The sequence below is a fragment of the Ornithodoros turicata genome, chromosome 1 (genome assembly GCF_037126465.1).
Source record: "Ornithodoros turicata isolate Travis chromosome 1, ASM3712646v1, whole genome shotgun sequence".
Lineage (NCBI taxonomy): Eukaryota > Metazoa > Arthropoda > Arachnida > Ixodida > Argasidae > Ornithodoros > Ornithodoros turicata.
The window spans coordinates 91,061,182-91,089,175 of record NC_088201.1 but is presented as its reverse complement, the minus strand read 5'-3'; the positions used below and the strand labels follow the sequence as shown (position 1 = coordinate 91,089,175).

The following is a 27,994-nucleotide window of genomic DNA, read 5'->3' as shown; positions in this document are numbered from 1 at the left end:
CCACGAAGCCAACACGGCGAATATAAGTCCTCCAGGAACAAAACTGTGACGTTCTTGCGCTGCAATTCCACTTGTACGCCATCGAAGGGCCTCTCACAGCAACACCCATGTGTGGGCATTTCTTTCTAAAGCTCAGGCTCAACAGATATTCTAACAAAACCAGATGGGATGCATTGCTTCAATGGAGGGCAGCGAGTACGCCGGTCAAGCCAACTGTAACAAGATGTGTCCCCCACTTCTGGGAATGCTTTTGGAAGTTATTATCAGTGTGTGCAATATAACTACGTGAACATGCACTGCTGTGTTGTCAGATGTTCTTAAAACTGGACGGCAATTTGCGATAAACAAAAAGTATACTGTTCAAATTTTCTCAAATACGTTAACACAAACGAATTCATCTAACAGCGACATCTTAATAATTTATATGACAAGAGATAACGCTTCAAAATTCGTGTTCCACCCGCGGGCGCATAATGTACCAACCATGCTCTCAAAATTATTCTAACTCAAGAAATGAGGTCAAAAGCAGTTACTAAATCTAAATAAGCAGACAAAAGTTCAACCGACGCGTAAAGGTAACTTCCCTGCTACACACCGCTGCAACGCGGAGAAGCCACTTTGACTGTTTCCGAATTTTGGCATCTGGGCCCAGTTTGCCGTACAAGGGAACCGCAGACGACTGAGTGACTCTGGCAGTTCTTCTAAATGTTGAATCTAGAGGTAGCCTACAACGCATATCCACGGGAATATTACAGTGCATCATACATTACCAGACATATTAAGCGATGAAATCGTTTCCTGCGTGAAAATCCCCATACCTCCCATGTATTCACGGTCCAAAAAGTGGGATGTCTGGGGAACCAAAGGTATTTCATGTATAACGATATTTTTCGTTTGTATATGCTTAGAATAGATGTCTGAACGTGTACCCTCGGGAATATTACCTTGGATAGAACAGCTGCTACAGCACTTTCCTATTGTCTTGGCGGCAAGTTTCACTCAATGGTCGCGAGAGGGCGCAAGGCGTCGCTGTCCACGAAAGCTGGGAATGAGTGCTTGGAGCCTTTCGCACATCCCCATTTGAGAGCTTATATGCGGAGAGCAATGAGTGGTCCTGAGGGAAACGCAGATTTTATCTTGCCTCCACCTATGCAATGAAGGTAAAATCTTATCCAAACCATCCGGCTCAGCACTGCATCACAGCAACCCGGTTTCGACACCTTTTTGAGAAGAGGCCCTCTGTAACTCCTCCTTTCTGCATGCGGCTCTCACAGCAGATGGAGTCTTATGGCTTCTCTGAGGGCACAATGGTCCTTGAAGCAAGTGGTGGGATCCCTCCATGGCAGCTGCTGCCCAGGAAAGATACATCTTTACTGAAATACAACAAACGAGAAACCCCCACAGCTGTGCTGGAACAGGAATTCTTATCAGTTAGGGAACAGTTTGGAGACCATGTTGCCTTTTATACGGATGGCTCTAAAACGGCTTCCAGTGTCTCGTGTGCGGCAGTCACTGACATGTGCACCAGATCCCACCGTCTCTCCAGTACCTTCTCTATCTTTAGCGCAGAGGTTTATGCAGTGATCGTAGCACTGAACTTCATTTTACAATCCAGCATTCAGTCGTCGGTAATTTACACAGACTGCCTCAGTTGCCTTCAAGCTATTTGCAGCATGCGATCGCAAAAAAACCTCCTGGTACAACGGGCCCAACACCTATGCAGTAGAATAATCAACAGAGGTCATCAGTTATGTCTTTGTTGGGTCCCCAGTCATGTGGGTATAGCTGGAAATGAGCGTGCAGATAGGGCAGCTGCTGAAGCACTATCAGCTGACACAACACCGTTTGAGATTCCGCACCAGGACCTCAGGGTAGTCTTGAGGAAACTAATTAACCGGCAGTGGCAGAGTAACTGGGATATGTGCCAACAAAACAAGCTCCATTTGATTAAAGGGCGAATAGGTCGTCCTCCACATGTTACTACAGATGGCTTGCACCAAGTGGTACTGTCCCGCGTGAGGAATGGCCACACAAATCTTACACATAGATACTTGCTCTGTAGAGAGGACCCACCTGAATGTGCACATTGCGGGCAACCACTTTCTATTCTCCACATCTTGATCACTTGCCCTACACATGAGCATCACCGTCGCCACCACTTTCAAGAGCTGTATCGACAGAGAATTCCTCTGCACCCAGCCCTCTTACTGGGCGATGAGCCTCTGGTAAACTTTAATGCAGTCTATAATTTTTTTAGAGATATCGGATATCTGAAAGAACTTTAGGTTTTCACATATTTTACATGATCTTAATGTTTTAACTAGTTCATTCTTACTAATTTTTAACTAGTTCATCACACCGTAGTTTTTGGCGCATTATGATCCTCGTTGTCGCTGCGCCAGAAAACTACCAATCATCATCATCATCATCATTAAAGAGCAATAGACAGCTCGGGGAAAGCTCAGTTCTTCCATCCCTACTTTGGGTCGTTGTGTGATCAGCGGTGTCACACCAGTTTCACCGCAAGACTATCCAACAAATTCCTGCAACGTTGAACTTGATGGTAGATTGAGCTGTTGCCGTCTTCGTGTCGTTCATGAAGCTGGAGAGATCAAACTCCGTTTGTGACGCCTCGTCTACATTACGAGACACAACGTCGGCTTCGGCACCATGTTCGGCACTCACTGTCGGTCGCACGTTGGATGCTTCTTCATGCAACTACGCGCACAAGTTTGACTGGTTCCGCAGTCTGTTTATGGAACGGGTTAGGCAGGAAAAACCGATGGGACCGCTGCAGGTAGCAGAGTTTCCTCCTGGCCTGAAGTCGTCATCTTTGAAGTGCTGGGAACAAACGACCGAGCGTAAGGCCTGCACCGAGCGCGTTCCCTTTCGCTCACCTTGACCTGATATTGCGTTGAGCCATGCATTACGAACTGTTTGGTTTTACGGTATTTCGTGGTACTATAAGCCTGAACTTGTCCTGTCTGTTGACGGACACAGCGGCACCGAACAGTTTTTCGGCATACTCTGCGACGTCCTCAACGGGGATCACCGCTGCCACACTTCAGTTCTGTCGTACATGACTTAAAGGGACGGTCTCGTACAGCCGGGGCGATTCCGAAACTTAGCCAAAAGTAGTTTCACGAGTACTGTACACATACAACCGTCAAAGTTTCATTCGGAATAACCAAGTCGTTTTCGAGGAATTTGTCGAAACGTGCCGTAAGAGCAGACGACGAAAGCTGCGCGTCTCTCATGCATACGTCACGTATGACGTCGGCCTGCGGGTGCGTCGTCGTTGTCATGGTAATTGTAACTTGCAGAAGCACCTCGGGTTTAGTAATCCCCTTTGCTCTCGAAATGGGGACACTCAGCATTGACTGTGGGGTCTCCCATAATGTGGCGCACAATCGGATACGTGGAAGCTGAGTCACGTGTTTTCTTTCCGCAAGTATTTAATGCGGTTTTTAAATAAACACGTACTCCTTCTTCATGCACGTCGGCAGCGACACTTCATTTCGAAGCATGATCAGTGTACAACGGGGAGTGTAATGGAAGCGCACGTAATATATTTTTGGTCGGAGCTGTAATGCGACCGCGCGCGCCGATGGCCAGCGACTTCAGATTTGTGATTGTGCATGGGTTCAACGATGAAAGATGAAAGTCACTGAAAAGGTTAGCCAGCTGTAGGGATCGAACCCACATCTTCTGGATTGCCGGTCCAGGGCTCTACCAATTGAGCTAAGCTAACACGCCTCTCCAGTGACTTTCGGGGTGCGTCATCTGAAGGAACGACAAACCAGCCACTCACTCTCACTCACCCTCCTTTCACTCTTACATTTTTGCTCACTCATACACACATTCATACGACGGAAATCGACGCAAGCGGCACCTGTTGAACAAGAGATAAACTGATGTTCTGACGCTGGAACAACATAGAAGGGACAGATACAAACAAAGCCTCAAATTGCCTAAGAAATCAACGATGAAAGATGAAAGATGAAAGTCACTGAAAAGGTTAGCCAGCTGTAGGGATCGAACCCACATCTTCTGAATTGCCGGTCCAGGGCTCTACCAATTGAGCTAAGCTAACACGCCTCTCCAGCGACTTTCGGGGTGCGTCATCTGAAGGGACGACAAACCAGCCACTCACTCTCACTCACCCTCCTTTCACTCTTACATTTTTGCTCACTCATACACAAATTCATACGACGGAAATTGACGCAAGCGGCACCTGTTGAAGAAGAGATAAACTGATGTTCTGAGGCTGGAACAACATAGAAGGGACAGATACAAACAAAGCCTCAAATTGCCTAAGAAATCAACGATGAAAGATGAAAGTCACTGAAAAGGTTAGCCAGCTGTGGCATCCCAAATGGGCAAATGGCATCCCATTTCTCCCTAGCTTAAGTACATCGCATCGGCTCGGTAAGTCTTAACGCGCGGTCGTCATCACATCTTTGGAAGTTGTCAACAATACGAGGCTTTATGTGTAAAATTGCGCGTTTTACTGCGGGATTACCGGATAAAAATAATTACCGTGATCGAAAAACATCCAAAACGTCGTCCAGAAACAACAACCGCATTGTTTACAAACGGTTTGGCCGCCGATCACAGGCGCCGCCATCTTTAAAGGTCAGCTACGCCGATTTCCCGATGTGTTGAAACGGTTGTGATATTCAGAACGAGCACATCCAACTGCCGCCGATACACACCTTCGTTTCTCAATTTTGTCTTCCTATTACGAAAATTAGTTCATCAAAGAAACCAAAACAAGCCATGGGCGCAGCCATTTTTGTGACGTAGATGGGATAAACCTGCTCCATCTCCGGGCGTTTATGTTTATTCGCTCGGAGCAGAGCCCGAGCTGAGCGGAAGTGCGTCACCGAACCGGAAATCGATCGGTCGGGTGTAAAGCGAGGAGAAAATTAAATTCCATACGCGACCGAGCGATAACGGCTTTGCGCTTGCGCAGTATCTATTGCTGTGTCGTCTGCTTCCGTTGGTGTTCGTCGTAGGGCACCGTTTATGCCTTAGTGGCTTGAAGGTTTCGCTTCTGTCAGTTTTTCTGATTTTGTGTTCCTTCTTTTTTCTTTTTGTACATCATTTCATGTTTCATTCCATGTTGCACGTAGTGTGTGGAAGACGACGACGACCGATTTGATTGCCGTTCACGCGGGGCCACTCGCGCGTTCGTCCATCACGACGCTGGCTGCAAACTCTGCATCAAAGCCTGTGTTACATAAAGTTTCTCGACATCTGTCAGAGAGTTTTACATTTTCAAGCACTAATTCCACAACTGGTTCGTGTGGTACGGCGGTCTACATTGTCTGGATGAAAGCAATCTCAAAATTACAAAATAGCCGCCATCTTCTAGCTCAGGAATTGTGGGAAGGATCTGCGAGCTCGCCCTCCAAGCTCCGAGCGAAGCGAGCTGCCTCGGAGGTGACTCTGAGCGAATATCCAAACACAAAGCGGGCGGATCTGAGCCAATTCTCATACGCTCTCGAGCCAGATCTGTGACGACATATCCGCTCCGAGCGCCTCCGGGCGATTAAACATAAACGCCCTCCGTAGATAGAGAATCGTGCGTCTGATTGGATGAAAGCTTAGGCTTTCTCTGACTTCCCTGGCGTCTTCTCCCGTTTGCGAGGAAATCCAGTTATGGCCGCCGGCTACGATGAGCGTTTCGTCCGAGGTAATCCCGAGAACTATTGAACGATGGAAACAACAACCGCGAACTCACCTCAACATCAGTTTCAGCGTGAAATTGTGATTATGTGCTCGAGAACTTCGCAGTTCAACCGTTCAGCTGCCATTCACGTCAACCCGTTTGCTGCTTTTACTACAAGTGCAGGAATGGGAGCGATTGAGCAACAACGTGAGACTTTGTGATCGTTTGAGCACACACCTGCAGAGGACTGGTCTTCAAAGAAAGAAGGCCGTATTTCTGCCCATGCACATCGTGCGATTGCCAGGCTTGTTACACGAGATACATATATTGTGCAGCATCATAGCGCGACTGCAATGAACGACGTAGGAATGTATCGTGACCACTCGAACTGCATTCGTTGAACCATTCGTCGGTTATATAAAAGTGCTCATTAGAGTTGCCCCGCACAAAAACTGTTGCATGTAGTTTTGTAGTGTGTTGTTTATCTCATAGAGCGCATCGCGGCATGTAGGTCGAGAGCCCTTATACGTATTTTTTGCATGTTTACTTGAGTGTGCGCGTTGTTCTATACCACACAGGCCATATTTCATTCATAATGGTTTCGCAAATAAACACGTACGGGTCGATCTCATATTGCTTTTGAGTTAGGCATAGTGTCTTCAGATCAGGGTATGTGTATCCTGTGTGCTGGGCCCAACAGATGTTATTAAGGGTAGTGCAACATTTCCCACTTCTTGAACCATGCTAACATTGCCAGAATAAGGAACATTACACTGTGCAGTGTATTCCACACTCAGTTGTCTCGCGACGTAAACCCCCAATTATTATATTGGGTACTCCACATGTTCACCAAGTCAGCACTTCCCATATCCTGTTTTTTTTAAACATGTGCTTAAAATTGCACAACTGCCACTCAAGTAACTTTGCCACCAAATTAGTCAGTGACAAAAGGTACATGTACTTTATCACAAATTTAATAACCTTAGTGGAAATGGTGGATGGTGTCCTCTGCCTGGTACAGTGCACTTCACAGCAAAATACACAATAGTCCAAATGTTTTCCTTGTCCACAAATGCCCTGTCAAAGCTGAAAGACTCTTATCAGAATGGGGAAGCGGGCTTGCTTGTCCAGAGAAACAAATATGAAACTGCAGTGCTCAACGTAAATAACTCCATGCTCAGCAACTAAGGCTGGTGATGCCGAAGACCTAATATTTCTAGGTTAAAAGGAACAAGACAGGAAAGACCACTGCGGCATATTAATGTTGTTTCAAAAGTATAACACCACAAAATTTGTGAGAGGCAGTTGGTGTATTTAGTTATGTTGGTCACCTCCTGCACCAATTTTTAATACGATTCAAATGCGTTGCTACCAACCAGGACCTAAGCCTGACCTATGATCTAATAATAATAATAATAGTATCTATCTATGACCTATATGGACTTTCACCACTAGTTTGGTTTCACAAGTGGCTTCTAGTGAAATTCGAAGCTGCTCAGTAGAGCTGACAGGAGACTTGCAGAGTAGAGAATTTTTTTATTTATATTTTCCAAAGAACACGTAAAAAACAATGTGCTGTACCAACTGTATCCAAAGAAATACAGATATACTTTGTTTTAGCTATGTGCATATTAGCAGATTACAAGTGACCGATGACACACAATGGGCGTCAAGGGTGAGAACACAAGAATACTACCACTGCAGGCACTGTCCTGAAATTCTAAGTCACCATTTGTCAGAAAGCAATGACCACGCACAGCCTAAGGATCATATTGAGCTCCTTCCATTATTCTTTTTATTGACAGCATGTTGGCTGCCATCCAGTCCATGAAAGTGACCCTTATCGTTGAAAGAACGGTTCAACAGCAAGCGAGCTGGTGATAGTGTCCATGATGGCGAGACCTGAAGAGGAGACACAAGAAGGGACATAAACACGCTATGTTGAAACATTGTGTATGTCCCTTCCTATCCCTCGTCTCAGGGTTTTTCGCTATGGACCTTCATGATGTTTCCTTCCGGAAACTTTTTATTTTTATGTACAATTGTGAAGGTACAAATCACACAGTACTTTTCTTGAAACAAGAATCCATAGAAGGTACACAGTCATCTTCAGCATTGCACACATCTATGGTACATGTTAATGACTTTGGAATGTCACAGACATGTCATGGAGGCCAGCACATGATTAGTGGTGCTGAACACACAACTATTTGTCATAGTTTAGGCATAAAAAGCAGTTTTGTCACCTGCATGTTGAGGAAGATGTATCTCTACATGCTTTGCCATGACACAAATATATGAAGCAACAAATGTACCCTCTAATTTATTATGGTTATTAGTCAACACTGCCAAGAATGTGGGAACACAGTCTTGTACCACCTACACTCTTCAAAATGACATTCACACACGACACATTGTAGGTCAACGAGACTCCAGAATGATGTCCTCTCCCTCCCGATTGGCTGAGAACATTTTTCTACTACTTGCATAATGGGAAGTTAGTACAAGAAACGTACACATTCCTTTTTTGAGCAAATCAGTATTCAGCGCGTTACCATACTGTGGTAGGCCTGCAGTGCATTACGTGGTACAGCACACACTGTAAGAAATTTCACCGTAGAACATGTCCCCCATTCTAATGACAGTTCTCCAGTTTTTCAAACTGCCATTTCCCATAGTGCTTTATGGTATGACACAGTATTTCTAAATCTTTACTGTAGTTTACTGGTTGTAGCAGAAAAAAGACACCACTGTTTCCGATCACAGGACGCACGCCATAAGTGCTATACGGAAACAGTACATGCTGCTCTCTAGCAGTTGTTAGTGTTTGGACATCGTATGGTGCATGCAGGGTAAATTCCATGGTTAAAATATCCAAACGTGAACAACTGTTAGATTACATGATGTAGAATGCTCTGTAGTACAGTAAAACCTCCAAAGTCGGACACCTCCCTACCTCGGACAACTCCCCATGATTTCATTGCACGGGCAGGCTCCCATTGAAACTACATGGGGACGAAATTCTCTATGTCGGACACCTCCCTATCTTGGAAGTAGGATAGGGTTTTCCCTGCAAAATCGGACAAAACCCTGGCCAAATTACCTCAATGTCGGCCCATCTTTGCACCAAAAAGACCCAAAATGAGCCAGTGGCCTTGACTTTTGCCCCTTTTTTCCCCTATTCTGGTCTCAGCATTTTGTTGCTTTAGTTTTTCGAGTCCAAAAACAAGTGCTGTCAGTCTACATTGTAATTCTTTACGTGAGCACTTGTCTTCAGTTTGTCTAGAGCCTTTGAACGAGCACTGCACCAAAGCTATGAGAAGTAGGCTGACGCTTCAGAGACAAGTCCTTGCTGCTCGAAAAGCTCCGGATGTAATGCCATTGAGTAGAATCTGAACGGAATTGAATATAGTAAAATCAGTAATAATTATCAGTGAAGAGTGGGTAGAGGTACCACTACCAGGCACCACCACCAGGTACCACTAAGGACCTTCAATTGAAGAAGGGGGACATCTCTCACAGCTGTGATCTCTTCCATTTTTTGTTGCCGTCATATTCTGTAACTCGGACACCTCTATACGTAGGAGACGCTTTGGCTGCACTGCGGGTGTCCAACATAGGAAGGTTTCACTGTATTTATGTTCCGTGTCATGTGACCACAAACAATATATGCTTTTGCTCATGCTGCACAGCACAGGCGAATTGAGCTGCATGTGAGGATAATAACATGAAACCCGAGGCGTGGAGGAAAAGGCATGACTTTACGGTCTCTGTGTCAGTTGTTTCATGTTGTAGTTGCGTACCAGCTGGTCTGTACATGAGAATAGGTTTGATGCATTGTACACGCACCATACACATGAAGTATGTGGTGTGTTGTGATAGTAATGCCACTGCCAATTGAAGAATAATGCTCCAGGTGGATTGTTTCGGTACAATCTTGAACTATGCATACCAAGGGGTAGGGCATCTGCGTGACAGGTTTACCTGGAAGTAAGAATGTAAATGTTAGCTAAAGTCATTGAATAATTAACATTATCAATATACTGCTGCAGATCATACCAACAATAGCACACAAGATGCTCCGATATGCTATGCAGGAATGTCTCTGTACTCACAATATTAGTACAGCAGCTACAGAAAGGCATAAAACTAGTTTTTGTATACATGATACCACTTGAATGCAACACAAGCTTCTGCTGCACCTGCGAAAAAGTATGTTGCACAAAAAGTACTGTTGCACACATGATGCTGTTTGAATGTCTCGAAAAACATAATTTATGACCGAAAGACATCAGCTGGAAGATTTCGATTTACCTTAGTCAAAACTGAGAAAAAATATGTGCTGTTGCACACATGAAACTGCTTGAACTGCCCTTGAGCGCTCTGGAAGAACATCTTATTTGTGACCAAAATACAACAGCTGAGCGAACATTGAATTTATACCTTACTCAAAATACACAAGATGTGCTGCCGTGCATGTGATACGATGATACTGCTTAAATGTACTCTGAAAGCGCTGGCACCTCAGGCATGGTTGCTCTAAGCTAGCGAGCAACAGCAAGGGTATACGAACACAAGAAGTCGAGCACAAGTGGTGGAATGCACTTGATTAATCAGAAAATGAAATGTCTCAGTACCAGGTGTCACTGTTCCGTCAACAAAAACAGATGAACTTTGAAGGGGCGTCTGGTTGGCACTGGTGACAGCCTTCAGATTGAAACCCAGACGGTGATAGTTGAGACGTGGAGTGCAAGGTTTTCGGTGGTGCCAGAATGCCTGCGAAATCATTTAACAAATAAGGCAATTCCAAATCTGTACTGAGAATACACCCGCTGGGGCGTAATCTCAAAGGATGAAGCAGTAACTGACAGATAGCGTATTTTTCTCTTCTACGTGATGCAATTTGCACCGCATGACTGACTTGTCTAACATTACGCGTCTTACCTTTATCTGCTGCCTAGTCCTGCCCCTGCAATCTCCTGCTGCAGATAAGGTTGGCACGGCATCCCGGACGAGACATCTTCGGCTTCTTGTGAAACAAGTTGCACATTGCTTCCGTAACATTCGTATGAGCCAGATGAACAGATCACTGCTTTCGAAGGTGGCACCCAGTCGGAGTTGTAACCGATTGTTTCAATAGATTTCTCTTTCACCTTTCGGAAAATTGTGGTTTGAAACATTGGAACTGCATGCTGAAGTGTTCTTGCAGACGGGAGCAAAACGCTCACGCATTCTCGGCACGCAGCACAGAACACGAATCACACCAGGAAGTCTGTACTGGCCTAGCAAATGCTTTGCAGTCGAAGGAAGCAAAACTCACGTTCCTCGTGGGTTTAGTGAAGTCCAGAAACATACTGGCTCCCTAATAGCGAACTGTTTATCACTTTCCCAATGTTAATTACCAGTTCTAACGAATGGTACTTACCTGAAATTAGAACAGGAATTATACGATGTATAGGGAGACACTTACTATCAGGGTTTACAACTGCTTTTTCCTTCTTTTCGCGCGTCAGAGTCAAGTTCAAAGTCAATAAAAAACTTGCATGCGGAAGCGGTAGATGGCGGTACCCTCCCTATATAACCCCGCAACCCCATTCCCTGCCCGTCTTTCTTTCTGACTGAGGCAAGGGAGGAATCAGAAAACACTGGCAACCAACGAGGGTGTGCAAAATGACATCAAATTTATTGTCCATACTTTGCTATGGTCGGGGTCCATTCTCGGCCACGGCCTGCAAAACAAACAAGGCATACAGTAAGCAAAGGACTCCAAGGGCGGGTTTTGTGAACACAGTGTGAAGAGGGGTTGGGCAGACCTCCTGATAGTAAGTGTCTCCCTATACATCGTATAATTCCTGTTCTAATTTCAGGTAAGTACCATTCGTTAGAACTGGTAATTATACTTCTGTATCTGTCGCCACTTACTATCAGGGTTTACAACTGCTGCTTCAAAGCCTTGAGCACGCCCGAGACAGCACCTGAGCCCCAAAGCCTGTCCCTGAGCGGACCTGCCGCCTGTAAAAGCGATTGAAAGTAGAGTCCGAAGACCAGTCTGCGACCTTGAGGATTTCTGTTATGGGGACACCCTTGTCCCGTGCCTCCGAGGTTGCTGCACTCCTAGTGGAGTGAGCTTTGAAGATAGAGGTGTCAATGCCAGCTAAGTCTAGGACTCGTTTCAACCAATTAGCTATAGAATCACGAGAGGCTGGCTTATATGGTTTCTGTGTTGTCAAAAGGAGCTGAGGGCAGCCATTCCGATGGGGCAGGGTATGTGCAATATAGGAGCTTAGACAAAGCACTGGGCAGAGGAGTGGCTCCTGTGGGAGGGAAGGGATAAAAAGTGAGGGCCAGACGCTTGAAGCCCGAGAAGTCTTCCGTAGCCCGTCAAGCATTAACTCCCAGCCAGTGTCCCGACGTATAATGCCCTCGGTGGATAACAAAAGAAGGTCTGCCGAACGGCCGGCAGTAGAGAGGGCTAAAAGCATGGTCAACTTGTAGGTTAGGAGCCGTAAGGAAAGTGTGTCGTTTGTGCCTAGGGAAGAAAGGTAAGAGGTTACTGCTTCCACGGACCAAGTGGTAGAGTACCTTGGGCGAGGAGGGTTCAGATTAAAAACCCCTTTGAGCAGCCTGGATACTGCAGGGTGCTCGCCCAAGGGGTAGCCATCACAACGACCGATTGTCTGGGACAGGGCAGAGCGATAGCAGTTGACTGTTCTGTAAGCTAGATGCTCATTGAAGTGAAGGTGGGCTAGGAAATTCAAAACTGCTGTCAGAGGGGGAGAAAAGGGATCAACCGCCCTTGTACCACACCAGCTATCCCACCTTCGCCAGCAGGCGTTGTAAGTAAGCCTTGTGCCTCTGCGCCATGATGCTGAGATAAGCTTGGCAGCGTCCTCCGAAAGGCTAGGATCAGAGATTGATCGCTTGTTACCCTCCAGACTGCTAGACGCAAGCCCTGGCTTAGGAGGGGGTGAACTACGCCCTGGGGGTTCTGCAACAGGTTTGGGTGAGAGGGGATTAGACGAGGTTCCTGGCAAGCAAAGCGCAGGAGAGAAGGGTACCATGGCTGGGAGGGCCATATTGGAACCACTAAGAGGAGGGCAGATTGTGAGTCGTCCATTTTCTGTAGACAGCGACTCACTAGGTTGAAAGGCGGAAAGGCATAGAGACCTGGTCTCGACCAGCTTTGGCTGAAGGCATCCACTGCTGCCGCCCCCGGGTCCGGCTTCCAACTGAAATAGTGTGGCACCTGGTAGTTGGACAGGTCCGCAAAGAGGTCCACTAGGATTGGCCCCCAAAGCCTGTTGATCCTGTGAAAAATGTGGGTTGCCAGTTTCCAGCTGCTGCTGTCGAACCTGAAACGTGACGCCTGGTCTGCCACCAAGTTCGAATTCCCGGGGATGTGCTGAGCCTGCACCGTCAGGCCCCGTTTGAGGCACCACGACCAAAGCTCGAGTGCTACCTGGTTTAGGCGAGCGGAGCGTGTGCTTCCCATCCGATTGATGGCTGCAACCGCCGCCCTGTTGTCGAGTTGGAGAAGAATCCGGCCCTGAGACGACTCCCTGGCCAGAGCCTTGAGACCTTGGAACGCAGCGACCAACTCTAACTCGTTTATATGAAGGCGAGTTTTCTCGCTGGTCCATTGGTAGCCCACAACCCGCCCCTCTGAGCTGGCTCCCCAACCTTGCATGGAACTGTCTGTCTGAATTATCTGCACCACGGGGCTCTCGTACAAACTCAGAGTGGGGTATGCTATAAGCATCTTGCTCCACCACTCCAGGTCTCTCTTGGCTTCGGAAGAGAGCATAATTGTGCTCTCGTATGAGCCCCGTTTTAAAGCCTGATGGAGAAGAAACTGGAGCGACCTGAGATGGAGGGGGGCTTCCAGAATGGCAAGAGACGTTGCACCCAAGCGTCCGATAACCCTGGCCAACTGTCTCGCCCGAGCAGTCTGCCCCTCTAATAAAGGCTGGATCACCTGATTGATGGCCCTGCCCTTCTCCATGGGCAGGCCCACCACAGGGGAGGTTGTCAAGATCTCGAACCCCAAAAAACAAAGCTTCTGGGTTGGAGTAAGGTGGGACTTGGTATGGTTCACGATGAAGCCCAACGCCTGCAACAGGTTGACCACTAATCTCGTCGAGGAGAGCAGGAGGAGAGGGGACTGGTCCATGAGTAATATGTCGTCTAGATAGATTACCAGTCGAATTCCGAGCGATCTCAGGAAGGCGACAACTGGCTTCATCAACTTTGTGAACACCCTTGGTGCTGAACGCAGACCGAAGGGAAGGACGTTCCACTGGTAGCAAACTCCCTGATGAAGGAAACAGAGCCAGGGGCGATCGGGCCCTGCTACTGGAACAGACAAGTACGCGTCCTTGATGTCGATTCGGATTAGGAAATCCCCTGGGATGAGCAGGCCCCGCACCGTGTGCCATCCCTCCATTTTGAAGTGTTCGTGAACAATGAAACGATTCAACTCTGCAAGATTCAAGATTGGTCGCAGCTGCAAGTCCTTCTTGGGAACGAGAAAAAATGGGGACAGGAAACGGGCTTTCTGCATTGGAATGGGGGAAATGGCCCCCTTCTGTAGCAGCTCCTTGATTACTCCCTGTAGGGCAAGCGGTCTGCCCGAGGGCAGGTTGTCCCTGGGAGATAGGCAAAGTGGGGGCACTTCGGAGAACTCTAGTCTGTATCCCACTACCGTCTGGAGAACCCAGGGGTCCCGAGTGATACGAGACCAAGACTGGACACAGAGACCGATCCTGCCCGCAGGCAATGGTGACAAAACTGTGGGGCTTACCTCTAGGGGCTCGTGACGCCCTTCCCTGAAGTACCCCCGGGAAGGGCCTCCCTGGAAAGGGCGCAGCTGGGCGGCGGAATGAGGTGGAGCTGCTGGACGTTGGTCTGCTCCGTTTCGCTGCGGGCTCGTCCAAAGCCTGCCTGGGGGGCTGCCTGGCCTCCTTCAGGACCTTGAAGGTCTCGTTACGAGTCCTGATCTGGTCCAAAAAGTGCTGCCCGAACAGACGGGCAGCTCCATCCTCCTCCGGCTGGTGATCTTTGGTCACCAGAGACCGCAGCTCTGGGGCAATCCTTGCCAAGACATTCTCCCTTCTCTCATTGCCGAGGGAGGAGAAAACACGGCCGAGGTGGGACAGGGCCGCGGCAAGATGGTCTGCCACGACCCGTCGTTCGACACGGCCTCCGGATGAGCCCTCAGGTGGAGAGGACTCAAGGTCGGCACAGCGCTCCAGGAGGCTCACCAACGGGCTGACCGCGGAGATGACTGAAGCCTGAGCATCCCGGAGGACCTGGTCCCTGTGGCCCACGTTGTCGGAGTCGCCATCGGACGGTTGGGCACCAAATCGCCTTCTGTCCCTAGTCGCTTCCCGCACCAGAGACCTCATTTCAGTGTTCAGATCTGGGACCACCAGAAATGGAAGTCTCTGCCGCGGGAAGTCAGCCAGGGCCTTCCGGCAACGCTCTGCCCTTCCGTCAGCTCCCCAATGTGTCCGGACGAACTCCACAATCACTGGAGAGACCTCGCGGGGGCCCACGCCTGCCAGGCCAGCCAGCCAGTCATCTTGTGCAGGAGCTACCTGGTCTTCGCTGTCCGAAAGATGATTGGAGTGAGACTGCATGTATGGAGGGGGTGGTGTAGCATCGCCGTCCCTGTCCTCGTCCTCCAAGTCTGACGGGGGGTCGATAATCACTTCCTGGGCTGGAAGGGGGGGTAGCCTGTTGGCCAGTGTCGCCACAGTGGCCGCCAGAGATTCCACCATCTCACGCAGGTCCGAGTCCCCGCGACTTGGGGTAGATGCCATTACCTGTGAGTAATGTACGGGAGTGAGGAATGTACGGCTATCCAGAAAAAATAAAAGAGGCTATGCTCCAAGCAAAAAAGGCCGTCCAGCCCTGATATTGCAACAGCGAACTCGCCCTGAGGTGAACCCCCGGTTCATGCGGACAACAGAAAGTATTAGAGAGTCACGCAACAAAGAAAGCGGCCGTCCGGCCCAGGTGACAACAGTATTAGGTGACCGAACCGCACAGAAAGTGGCCATCCAGCCCTGGTGTTGCTACCGCAGTCTCGCCCCGCAGAGGTCGTCAGACTCGGTCATGACAACGGAGGTGTTAGGGAGTCATGCAAACCAGATAGTGGCCGTCCAGCCCTGGCGCTGCAGCCGAGGTATTACGTAGCAAATCCACCCAGAATGCGGCCGTCCAGCCTTGGTGTTGCTATTGCGGTCGCGCCTTGAGGGGGCCGTCCGGCCCCGGGCGGCAGACGTATTAAGTGATCGGGTAACACAGGAAGTGGCTGTCCAGCCCTGGTGTTGTGACCGAGATATTAAGCGGTAAAGCAAACCAGAATATGGCCGTCCAGCCCTGGTGTTGCTACCGCGGTCTCGCCCCGAGGAGGTCGTCTGGCCCGGCCAAGACAACGGAACTATACGGGGTCCTGCAACCCAGATAGTGGCCGTCCAGCCCCGGCGTTGCAGTAGAGATAGGACGTAGCAATGCACCCAGAAAGCGGCCGTCCAGCCCTGGTGTTGCCACTGCGATCTCGCTCAAGAAGGCCGTCCTGCCGTGTCAAAGCGAATGATGACCCTTTCAGCTCGAGAGTGGTCCCAACCCCGCATATAACTGCGCTGTCGCCAACAAAGCGGCCGTCCGGCCTAGTTGGGAGAAACCGATCCGAAAAACCGAGAGTAGCTAGGGCTAGGCTCGCTAGACTATGCTGAAAGGGGTGACTCGTGAAAACGTACTATCGGCGAAATTACGACGCACACGAAGGCGGGAGAAACTTACCTGGCCGAAGGAGAAAACTGATCGGGAAGTGAAACCAGGAATAAGGAACTGAGAAAAAATATGAAGCCTGACTCTGACGAACGTCAAGAAAGAAAGACGGGCAGGGAATGGGGTTGCGGGGTTATATAGGGAGGGTACCGCCATCTACCGCTTCCGCATGCAAGTTTTTTATTGACTTTGAACTTGACTCTGACGCGCGAAAAGAAGGAAAAAGCAGTTGTAAACCCTGATAGTAAGTGGCGACAGATACAGAAGTATAATCTGCGCAGCAGACGGCTCGGCAGGAGAAACTGGCCGGCTTGGCGGAAGAAACCAAGCCAAAAGTCATGCCAAGCCGGAGCGCGGGCAGACCACGAATGTGTCGTCGACACAGGGTTTGCGGGCCACAAGACGGGATGTCAGTGAAACTAAAAATTCACTTTTTCGGAAAACCGCGAGGAGTTTGGGATAACTGTTTTGCATACATAATCAGTGTTCCCTTTTGAACACATCGTGTGAGTACCATTTCATTCTGTAACACTCGAAAATCGGCGTAGCTGAGCTTTAAGGTCACGTGTGCCTTGACGTTTGCTGTGACGTGCGACCAGGACCTGTCCAGGATGCATTGCGTTCGCCCAGCACGCTTTCGTCTACGGAGCAATACATTGGATGCCACCCCTGTGGCGAAGGCGAAGATAATGCGAAATCGTCGGTTTGTGGGTTGAGGAAACGTATCTTTGGAATTTCTTGATCTACAATATGCTGCACAGTTTTGTGAAATTGGTGATTTGTGGCTTCCGGGCTTCAAGCCTTTTACGTTTACGTCGTCGCGTTTGTTGGACTAGTGTTGTCGGTGCTGTGGCCTTTACATTTGCGCGCCATTTACCACTTCTACCATGAACGATGACCTGCGTTCGTTTTTGTGAATTCGTTACAAGTGTAGCGAAGTGAAGTACGCAGCATCATGGATCATCGTGCTAGCTGCGTCATGCAATTGAACTATTAACAGATGCATCAAGTTGTTTGCATCGAATGAACTGCGCATGTTGACGGTACTTGGCACAGAGCTCTGTAGGTCGATGTGGAAGTCAAATATACAGTTGTCACAATGGTCACAAATGCTGAATGTTGTGATATCAAACGTGCCTTGCATAGTTTATTTTTGCACTAAAATAATTTTACATCATACATATGCATTCATATTGCCACTAATTAGTAGATATGGTACATGATTGGAGTTCAGACAGAGATCATGTTCAACCAAAATTGGGGCCCAACTGATTCGGGGTAATAATCAGTAGGAGATGAGTTTAACTTGAAAAAGTCAGACCGTAAATATGATGTTGTAGGTACACAGGCTGTTCCACAGAGGTACACCTCTTTATTAAAAGAATGGATGGTGATCATGAGTGGTCTACTTTGTTGTCTCGAATACAATTAACACACAATTTATGAATGGTCAATATTCCTGCAAAATATTATAATTAATTGAGATTCATAAAGCGAGGCTTATAATTTTGCAATAAATAAGGAAATGGGTTTTGTTTGAGAGGGCACTGTTAATAAAATAAAAGAATTTGTGAATTTCAAGAGATCAATTTTCAGAATTTCAAATTTCAATCAAGAGATGATTCTATTTTGTTTCAGTGAAAATACAATTGCATTGACTTTCTCTGTAACAAGCTGTGACAGTATTACACAGGAGCATTCACCATGCCACGCTGCACTGTCAGTGTCGGTACTCCCCATATAAAAGTGATGATCGACTGAGCAGCCACGATGTAGAACATGTTGTAGCACATAGCCGCTTGATGTAGACAGTCGTAGTGCCCGCACACTTTGCTGGAGATTCTTCCTTGGTTTTAGTATAATTGCACAAAAATTTAAGCCATAGTTTTGTGGTTAGTACATGAATTTTAGTCATGTAACATGTGCTAGATGAATATGCCTCACACAAACTATCTGGCCACCCTTTTTTGGCTTTTCTGGCTTTTACAAATTACATTTATGCAGAAATCATGTACTTTTAATTAGTACTTATACTACTTAAAGGATTTGAAAATCCTTGCTCAAGCAAAAAGTACGCTGCAAAAAGTACGCTGCAAACAGACTTTCAACTGAATGGCCCAAGTGAAGCCGTTCCTGTGTCATGGCTTCATGGCAAATGCTTGAAGAGGTTTGCATCTGAGACACACTTTGCTGTTGGTATACTCTTGCATGACCTGCATACAAGCACAAGCAGGATAAAATTGAGAAAACTCACAGAGAAGTACAGAGGCACACTGACACTAAAGGGAATGAAACAGTGTAAGCTCCATCACCTGAACATGTATACTTTGTTACCTGGTGCCGGAACGCTAGGGCATGCACCAGGCTTCAGTACAGCTCGACTGTGTCCACCATAAAAGGAGCATTGCTGAAAATGGGTGGAGCACATGAGGACGTGTTTGCAGTCAGTGTAGGATTTCACATTCACTTCCTCAAGTCGCTGAACCCATTTCGAATATCGTTCCGTATGTTGTTGTGGCAGAGGTGGGCTCACGAGGGCGTGCGAGGGTGAGGGTTTCCTCATCCTCACCTCACGATATTTGAGGTGAGGGCCAATTTTTCTGGTGACGTTTGAGGTTAGGTGAGGAAAATCTTCAAAAACATTTTTGAGGTGAGGTGACAAAAATTTTCAAGAAACATTTCGAGGTGAGGTGAGGTGAGGTGAGGAAAATTTTCAATTTTTCTGGGTGAGGTGAGGAAAATTTTCAAAAAAATTTTGAGGTGAGGTGAAGTGGGGGAAACTTTATGAACGCGCACTTTATGAAAACTTTTTCCGCGCGTACACGGGATAACTTTCCTTCTTTTTGCAGCTTCTGTCTCTCACCTGGGGGGGACTGTCCTCTCTCGCCGGTGATACGCGCAACTTTTACGGGTATAACAATCGTTCCACGAAGCGTTTTCTGTGATTGAATAGGCCAAATCTGCCAGCAAAAAAAAAAAACGACTGAGCAATTTTACGAGTTCATTGGCAGTTCAAAGCCAACGCGACTTTAATGATGAAGATTCTTCAATCCCTGCGAACGTCACATCGAATACACAAATAGCTTGAAAAAATAAAGGTGAGGTGAGGAAAATTTCGGAAAAAAATTTTGAGGTGAGGTGAGGTGAGGAAAAATTTCAAAACACTTTTTGATGTGAGGTGACGTGAGGAAAAATTCTCAAAAAATTTTCAAAAAATTTTTGAGGTGAGGTGAGGAAAATTTTTCTCCCAGAAAATTGAGGTGAGGGCGAGGCTCGTGAGGACAAACGCCCACCTCTGGTTGTGGGAGCCTGTGAGGGCGACAAATTTTCATTAACAATGTTACAGAAACAACAGAAGTAGTGCCCTCTATCTTTACGTAGCACACGCATAATACGCTTTCAAATGTGTCGGGAAAAGCTATAGGATCTCCAGCTGCAGGTGCATGCATCCCCAGAGCCTTCCCGAGTGGAGTTGTTAATGGGATGGTGCAGCATCTGCTTGTCATATTCCCAGAGTGAAAATATCTGCGTGCTTGTATTATCTTGAGGAAAATACAAGGTGCTCCTATATGTGTGTGTACTTGTATCTGAAATGCAATTATTTTCTTAGTAACTTGCACTGCTTCTTTCGGTACCTTTTCTCAGATGGTTGAACAAAGACATGGCAGATGGGATCAAACAAATATAAGTAACTGGGATAAGGTGGGTGCTAAGCGGCATGTGCCCTCTAGTCAATGCTGTGTTAGTAAAATATTTCTGATGTTGAAATTTATAGGTTTGGCTGAATGTTACAAATATAAAGCTATGTTTGTACACATTGGCACTCTGATGTACAAAGCTGGACGGCCAGGGAAAGACAAACTTAATTCACTCAAAAACGTAGTGGAAGAATTTCACACACATGAAAGTAGGAAAAGCAGGCTATCTTGCAGTTCTCTGTTATGCATTTATTGGGCAACAACAATAACAACTATATTTTAAGATTGTGAATGGGGAGTTCCATAGCCAGAGGCCAATAGGCAGTTTCATGTTTATGTTGCTGACTTCCGAAATAGAGCGTCGAAGCTCTTGGATTTCGGCTCCATTTAAAGGCATCGGTAACCACGATATCTTGGAAATCGCCAATAATCTCACTAATTAAAGACACGTTCACGCGTTTTATGGCTTGACAGGTTTGAAAACCATGGAATAGAAGCCAAAATCTAAGTAGGCTCGAGTTAGAAAGCTCAGAGGTGAAGGCCAGTCTAAAAGAATACATCGAAACAATAAAACACACAAGATATGACCCCACTCTAGATTTAATCGGTTTTTATCACGTTTCACACGTCTTTGTTTGGTACACACAGTGACAAAACGACAAACATGAACCAAAACCATTGTTCAGATTTCCTCCGCCAAAACCAGCGGGCTCCGCCAGTTCCGGCCTGGCAACACGGGGACGCCTAATGGCGGCTTCCTTAGTTTGACGGCAGTTTTGGATGAGCTCCGGTGACCTGGGCGAAAGTAAAAAAAAAGAGAGAGAGAAAGGGAGAAGAAGACGCTACGACACGGTAACATAACGGAAAGCGTGTGCGAGGAAGAAGGAAGAGAGGGCGATCCAACATGGAGACGTGCTCTGGCTCTGACTACATTTCATCATACCAGAGTAGAAAAGGCCCACGTAACAATTGATACATCGAGCATGTGTACCGGTCAAGGTGACATCTGACGACGCCTTTCCTCCTATTTGGTGTAGTTCCGTAGACGGAAATTACGCGCACAGTTGGGGTAGGCGAAGCCTAGCTAGGCATAGCTCTCTCTGAATGGAAATTGTCCAAGGCGGCTTCTTACGGGGCATTGCAGGTGGCGTGGGCACTACCTCGGCAAAAGTGCGGATGGTGGCTGCGAAGCAAGATTCCGTGTGGTTTTCCTGTCTCCCGATGAGGGCCTTGCCAGCGGTGGTTCCGTGTAAGCGCGAAAGTTGTTGCAGGAGCTGCTGAGTGACGAGCAGAAGAAGAGGTAGCGCTGGAGCCTCCGCATACACGGCCTCGTTACGCGCAAAACCAGGAAGGTGGAGGGCGTTTCGTAGGCCTTTCCTATGAATCCGCTCAAGGCTCTGAAGTGCAGATGGACTTGGGCAAGCGAATGGGAGGACATATAGGATCTTGGGAACGGTCGCAACCTTATGAATGGCCACCACCGTGCGCTGAGGGCATCCAAGTCGTCGGACGAGATTCTGAGTCGACAGACATCTAGATTCCATTTCTTTCGTGAAACATGAGCAAGATTCAGGGACAAACCAGATTAGTTGAGCCGAAAGCCACCACGTGGCGTATCGAGGATGAACTCTCCCCCGTCCCGCTCCCCTCTGTACATACGTCCGGGTCGTCGTACACACCCTTTCCGATATTATGGTCTGATAAAACCTTGCTGATAGAAGTATTTTTGATCCTGCACCAGAGATAACCTCTATCGGATCCAGTTGCCCGATTTTCATGCAGCTATTTGAAGGGATACGGTCTCCTGAACTCAGCGTAAAAAGCTTCCCATGCAGCGTTGTTAAGACACTAAGTAAAAGTAACTGGATGGATATTTATATTTAGATATGTATCTTTGTATCTACATTTGTGCTTAGTGAAATATTATATGTGTTTTTTGTGTAGGTCCTTGTATTTGTAAGTGAATTACGTAGTAACTTTCACTTTTTTTTTTTTTTTTCAGAATACTACGACAATGACTAGAAAAGCTATGATGAGTTGGTATTTTATATTTCATTGTCCGATTTGTGCTAACAAGTCTGTGTCTATCCAGTTTGCTCTTTGAGCAAATACGTTTTTGTATCTGGACGAAAATGAACAAACGCAGACACGAACGATACACACAGACAAGTGATCATACGTGGCCTCTGTCTGTGTCGTTCATTACGACGTTATAACCTACATCCTTAAGTGGTCGTAGCGCTATACTTTCGTCGTGCGCATCGAGTACGTGTATGCAATTCATAAAACATAGAGAAAGCTGAAAAGAAAGAAATGTTTAGATTAGTTTTATGAATCATTACTCCAATGGCAGTCACTCTCATGATAAAAAGTACCTGAAAGTACTGACTTCATTTGGAACACAGAATAGAATAACTGTAGCTGGAGTACGTTTTTAACGTTTAACTACCCTGTCCCCGTGTCATCATCGATGGGAAAAAAGAAAAAAAAGAATCAAAACATTACGAATGTTCATTAAGAGGGCATACCAGCTCTCTGCCCCAATGTATTTCCTATGGAACAGTTTTTATGCTTTCTCTCGCTAACCGCCGAGCAGATTTTGACGCGGGTGCTTTCATCATAAAGAGGAAGACGAGATGAAACTATTTACGCTACAGGATTTCTCATATATGTCGTATGTATTTTACGGCGACGTCACGAATGCGCAAAAAATACACAATTTTTCTCCTCCCTCTTTGAACAGGTTTTATTAACCTTTTATAGCCATTTCGAAAAAAACTTTCCATTTACTTTCTCTGGAATTATTTCAGGAATCGATAGACATCAAATTTATATGTCTACCACTTTCCGTTTTTATAAAAAAGCATGAAAAGTGAGTACGGATAAATACCGTCTCAAAGCCCCGTAAACCGCGTCATTCTGTGTCGCCCTCTAGCCGTAGCACAGGAAAAACCGCGCGGAACATTTTGACCGTATCCATCCGCCGACCATGCTGCGCGCAGTCGCACTATAGTGCTCCCTCTCTCCTCTTTACTTTCATGAACAGCGGACTTAGGGCATGGCCTTGGAGATCAGAACAAAAGCTTACTTAGCTGCTCGTAAAGGGATTATCGTCAGCCAGCATTGTCGGGGGGGGGGGGGGGGACGTTGGGTAGACGAGTCAGCGTTGTCGCGGCCCGTGTAAGAGACCACCGAGACCAATAAACCTCTTCTTTTTTCGGTGCGCTTATAGAGAAGTGAGATGAGTTTGTTAGCTTGACATGAAACGTCAATTTGCTCGATTTTGCCGTTTCGGGTTTGTGCTTACTCAGTCAACTGTCTCATAAGGCTAACGAGAATCTCTCGTATTTACGGTTAGTGGAAGGCCGACTTCACAAACATTCCAGTAACGTTCAACAGGACTGCCCTGTAATGTTCGTAATGTTGAAACAGCCAGCCAGCGGATTACACACAGATAAATGTTTCTTAGGATAATGGTACTTAGAACTGCAGCTTTATTTGTTGTTCCTCTTTCTTTCTTTTATTGATCAATTTATTTTTATTTTTATCTTTATTATTTTCTTTTTCTTTTTTTTTCATGAACGCTCCACGTGAACCAATAAGAAAAATCGATCAAGCGGCCGCTGCACAATTATTTCCGCCCACGCAATGAGCAACAGTCTTTTCCGGAACCCAAATTCACGTTCGCGCAGCAAGGAAAACCAACGACAACCAACGACAGCGACGGGGGAGGGGGATATATTTATTAGACGAAAAAAAAACGGGCTAAAGGTCAGCCAAACGGGACGTCGGCTTGCTACCCTATTGAAAAATACTTCAGAAAATCTCATAGAAACATAGCATTCTCTCAGAATTTCTTAGAGAAGCGTCTTCTTATCTCAGAATTTCCTGCAGAGGATGCAGATTCGTATACATATCCTCACAGGCACACCAATGAGAAAATATCCTGTGGGATAATTCAGGGTCTGGCCTTGTGATTTCTATGAGAAAATAGCGTGATTCATACAGGACTGACATTCTCACGAACTTCTCTTCAGTATTAATAAAAATTTTGAAGGATATTTCCCTGTCGGATGAACATGAAGCAAGAACTGACGGGCAGCAGAAAGTAATATGTCGTCCGTGTTGGAAAGTAGTTCGTGCGATTTCGAATGTTTGTGAATAACTCCTCTTAGGTAGACGATTCATGGTTGCTCCGCTTTGTCGTTCCTATTGAAACTTTTAATTATATAACCTGTTATGACATTCCATCGTACATTAGTGGAAGCGTTTATTCCAACTGCCAGCAAGTTAGTTAGTCTGCTTTGAAACGAGGAACCGCATGGACGCAGCTACGCATCTCAAGCAAATATCGCCTGGCATTCAGGATTTTCGTCGCGTTTGAGGTATATAGCACGTGTGCGTGTGGTATATAATCGTCCGTGCTGTGCATTCCCATTCTTTATGCGTCTTTACCCCTGTTCGCAGGTATTCTGTGGATCGGAAGGTAGAATGCAGTGTGATGGTTATAGCAACTGTGCTTTGGGCAAAAGGTATGTTACATATTTCTATGCTTATCTCTCACGCACACACATGTTGTTGTAACCGTGCTTTTTGAAATGCTATTTCTTCTAGGTTAAACTCGTAAGAAGCGGCAGGCAGCGGGAATTAACGCATATTGGATCCGAGTTCGTGGTCGTAACCCATTCTCGTCTCGAGAAAGTTGGATGGTGCTTTTACGCAAGAAAGCCTACCCGTTCCCAAGGTGCAAAACAAGAACATGGCATAATCACATGAATACATTTTTTGGTCGTCGCATTGGACATTTCAAGTACGTGTACAATGCGTTGGGTCATGTCTTTCTGAATTTATTGGCTGGGCTACAAATGTTCTGCAACATTCCTTACAGTGACGGCATGCGACTTACTCTCAAAACTTCTCAGGAAGTAAGTCTGGGAACCTTCAATTTTCATGTGGCAGTGCAGCTTTCTTAGGGTGTTTCTTGCAGGGTGTCCCGTTACCCTTTCTCACAGGCTTTCTTGCGGGCCTCGAGGCCTGTAAGAAATCCTGTGAGAAAGCCTCACAGGCCACCCTGCAAGAAACCCTGTAAGAAAGCTGCATTGCCACTGGCTGCAAGAAATCCTGTAAGAAAGCCTCCCTGGAATCCTACAGGATCCCTGTAAGAAACTCTGAGATAAATTTTGTAAGATTTAGTCTCATAACCTCATAGAAATTCCTTCAGCGGTCTGAGAGATTTCTTTTGTGAGATTCTCTGAAGTATTTTTCAATAGGGCATTCCAAAAATACATACATAAATAAATAAATAAAATTAACAAATAGGAGATAAATGAAACGGACGCGACGGAACAGCACGTTAGTTAGTTGATTATTAGGTTAGTAAAAGTTCAGTGTTTGCATTTTCATGTTCTGGTTAGTCTAAGTGGGCTTTGGCAGTTTCCGCGCAGAAACAGCCAGATAACATTTATGGCTCTAGGACATTTCGGTACAGGACGTTTCGGTACAGGACGTTTCGGTACGGACATTTCGGTACACGGACATTACGGTACACAGACATTACGGTACACGGACATTACGGTACACGGACATTTCGGTACACGGACATTTCGGTACACGGACATTTCGGTGCACGGACATTTCGGTACAAGGACGTTTCGCTAGGGCTGTCCACACGATGTCACGTCGCTTCCGTGGTAGTAATAAACTGATGACATGCTATCGCCTCTTCGGACGTTTCGGTACAAGTCGCCGACAACATTCAGGCGCTTCCGTGGTAGCAATAAATTGATTAGATGCTATCGCCTCTTCGGACGTCTCGGTACAAGTCCCCGGCAACATTCAGACATACTACGCTTGTCAATGTTATTGATCCGTCAGGAACGTATCTGATATTAGATGAACGGATGTTTTTGTACCACTGTTACAGTTCGCGTTTTCTTGGAGGAATCGCTGCATGCTGTGGTCACGGGCTGGCCAAAGTGTGCTGGCTCATGAGGGCAGATAAGTTCAATGACAAAAAGAAAAGGAGAAAGAGAAGGTGGAAATATCAGCCACTACAAACGGCTTGCTGTTACCAAGAAAAGGAAAGAAACGAGAGGGAAATGAAGCGAAAGAGAAAAAATACAAATAAACAGAAAGAAATGCAGCAAGACAGACGAGTTTATTCAATCAATACACCACACTTTTTCTGCCATTACACAGCAATTTACTTTGCGAGAACATTTATCCGCAAAATGTTTTAGTGTGAGAACTCCGAATGGTAAATAATAATTGTACTGTGATGTTACACGTAAGGTTTGTCTGCGCTGTGTGGCGACATGTTGCACGTGGGTAGGACTGTGGATAATTTGGACCACCTGGGGTTCTTTTGACGGAAATCTCCGACACACGGTGCTGGCAGCAATGTTTCCCTTCCCCACACTGCTACCGCCCTCGGCCGGGATCGATGCCGCGATCAGAGAACTCCGAGACAAAGAAAAATCAGCAAGTAAATATACGTGTAATGTGCCGCCATTCTACCCAGGCAGACAGCTCGTTTACCCAACGTATAGAGCGGACAGTTCATGAACAATGGACATTCAAGTGGACAATCTCATTAATTATCGTCCGCGCTATATCACATGGTTTTAACAAATCAGATTCAAACAAATTTTACTTTCTAGAAATCAACTTCAATAAATCTAGTCTCTAGTTATGTGATATAGGTTACATACAGATCAGGTTTCTATTCAAATGTTCTAGGTGGACGGTTCTCCTGGAACAGTCCAATGGGTCAGTGCACCTGGGTTATCCCAGAAGGGTGCTTTGAGGGAGGTAGTTCGGACACGGGTTAGAAGGAGAATGTCCTTTTGAGTCACATCGAGAAGAATAAAGGGAGAAGGAAGGATCGAGAACGTGTAGTTTCGATAACCAGCCTTTCACAGTTCACACTCGTATCCCAAGACGTCCTAGGGGCGAAGTTGCCTGCCGCTCACAGAGCGTACGCGTAGCTCTAGCTGGATTCGACGATGGCTCTGTACCATAGGTGGGGAGTAACGCGTTACATTCGAGTAGTGAAATATGGTAACGCATTACATTTGCGAGAAAAGTAATGAGTAACGTAACGTCATTACATTTTTAACAACTAACGCGTAACGGCGTTATGCGTTACTGCGTGTTCGGGAACTTGAAAACTTGAGCGAGGACCGTGCCTGCAGAATCCGGGAAAATCCCGGATTTTTTTCTATCCATCTTCAACAATGACAAGAAGGTCACATCGACACCCACGAAGAACGCAAAAGAAGGGTTGTTGACCTACCCTGGTTGAGGTGTCACCTTTGTTTACCACCTCTGTTTTTCACTCCCTCTGGTATTTTTTGGACGAATGGGGCAAAAGCGGCAGAAAAATAGCCTCTACCCTCTGAACAAGTAACAAAGTACCAAGGAATTGGCTGTTGGGATTTGTACTGTATGAGATAAAAGGTCACCGTCTCTATCAACCTTGACAAGGAGCACTCACTGGTCATTAGGCGTCCTCTCAGCCCAACGGGCGAAGCTCACCGATGAAAATTTTGAACATCAACTACTTCTGCGTTGCAATAAATCGTACATGTAAGTTGTGTTCATGCGTGACCCTTGTTTGTGCCCAACATTGCTTGTATTGATTTGCGGAATGCACTTATGTGACTCAACCAAAAATTGTACATATTATAAGGATAACTGGTGAAGTAATGCAAAAGTAACGGCATTACTTATCAGAAGTAACGGCGTTAGTAACGCGTTACCTACTACCCCAACAGTAACGAATAACGTAACGCGTTACTTTTCGAAAAAGTAGTGAGTAACGGTAGTG

At 46.5% G+C, this 27,994-nt stretch overlaps 1 protein-coding gene across 1 annotated transcript; it reads right to left on the bottom strand.

Annotated features, from left to right (window-relative positions):
- Nucleotides 1-11,331: 11,331 nt before the first annotated feature.
- LOC135366221 (uncharacterized) lies at nt 11,332-15,486 on the bottom strand. The gene is made up of 2 exons (XM_064598892.1): nt 14,475-15,486; nt 11,332-11,403 (listed from the first exon to the last, which is right to left on the bottom strand). Exons 1-2 carry the CDS (start codon nt 15,451-15,453, stop codon nt 11,357-11,359), a joined length of 1,026 nt encoding a protein of 341 aa, XP_064454962.1. The 5' UTR covers nt 15,454-15,486; the 3' UTR covers nt 11,332-11,356.
- Nucleotides 15,487-27,994: the final 12,508 nt, after the last annotated feature.

Excerpts from the sequence above, each read along its gene's own strand:
- LOC135366221 (XM_064598892.1), bottom strand. The coding sequence starts at position 15,453 with ATGGTGGAATCTCTGGCGGCCACTGTGGCGACACTGGCCAACAGGCTA. Across the intron at positions 11,404-14,474 it reads GGCGTCACGAGCCCCTAGAG|GCCGTGGCCGAGAATGGACC; the intron begins GTAAGCCCCACA and ends TTTGTTTTGCAG.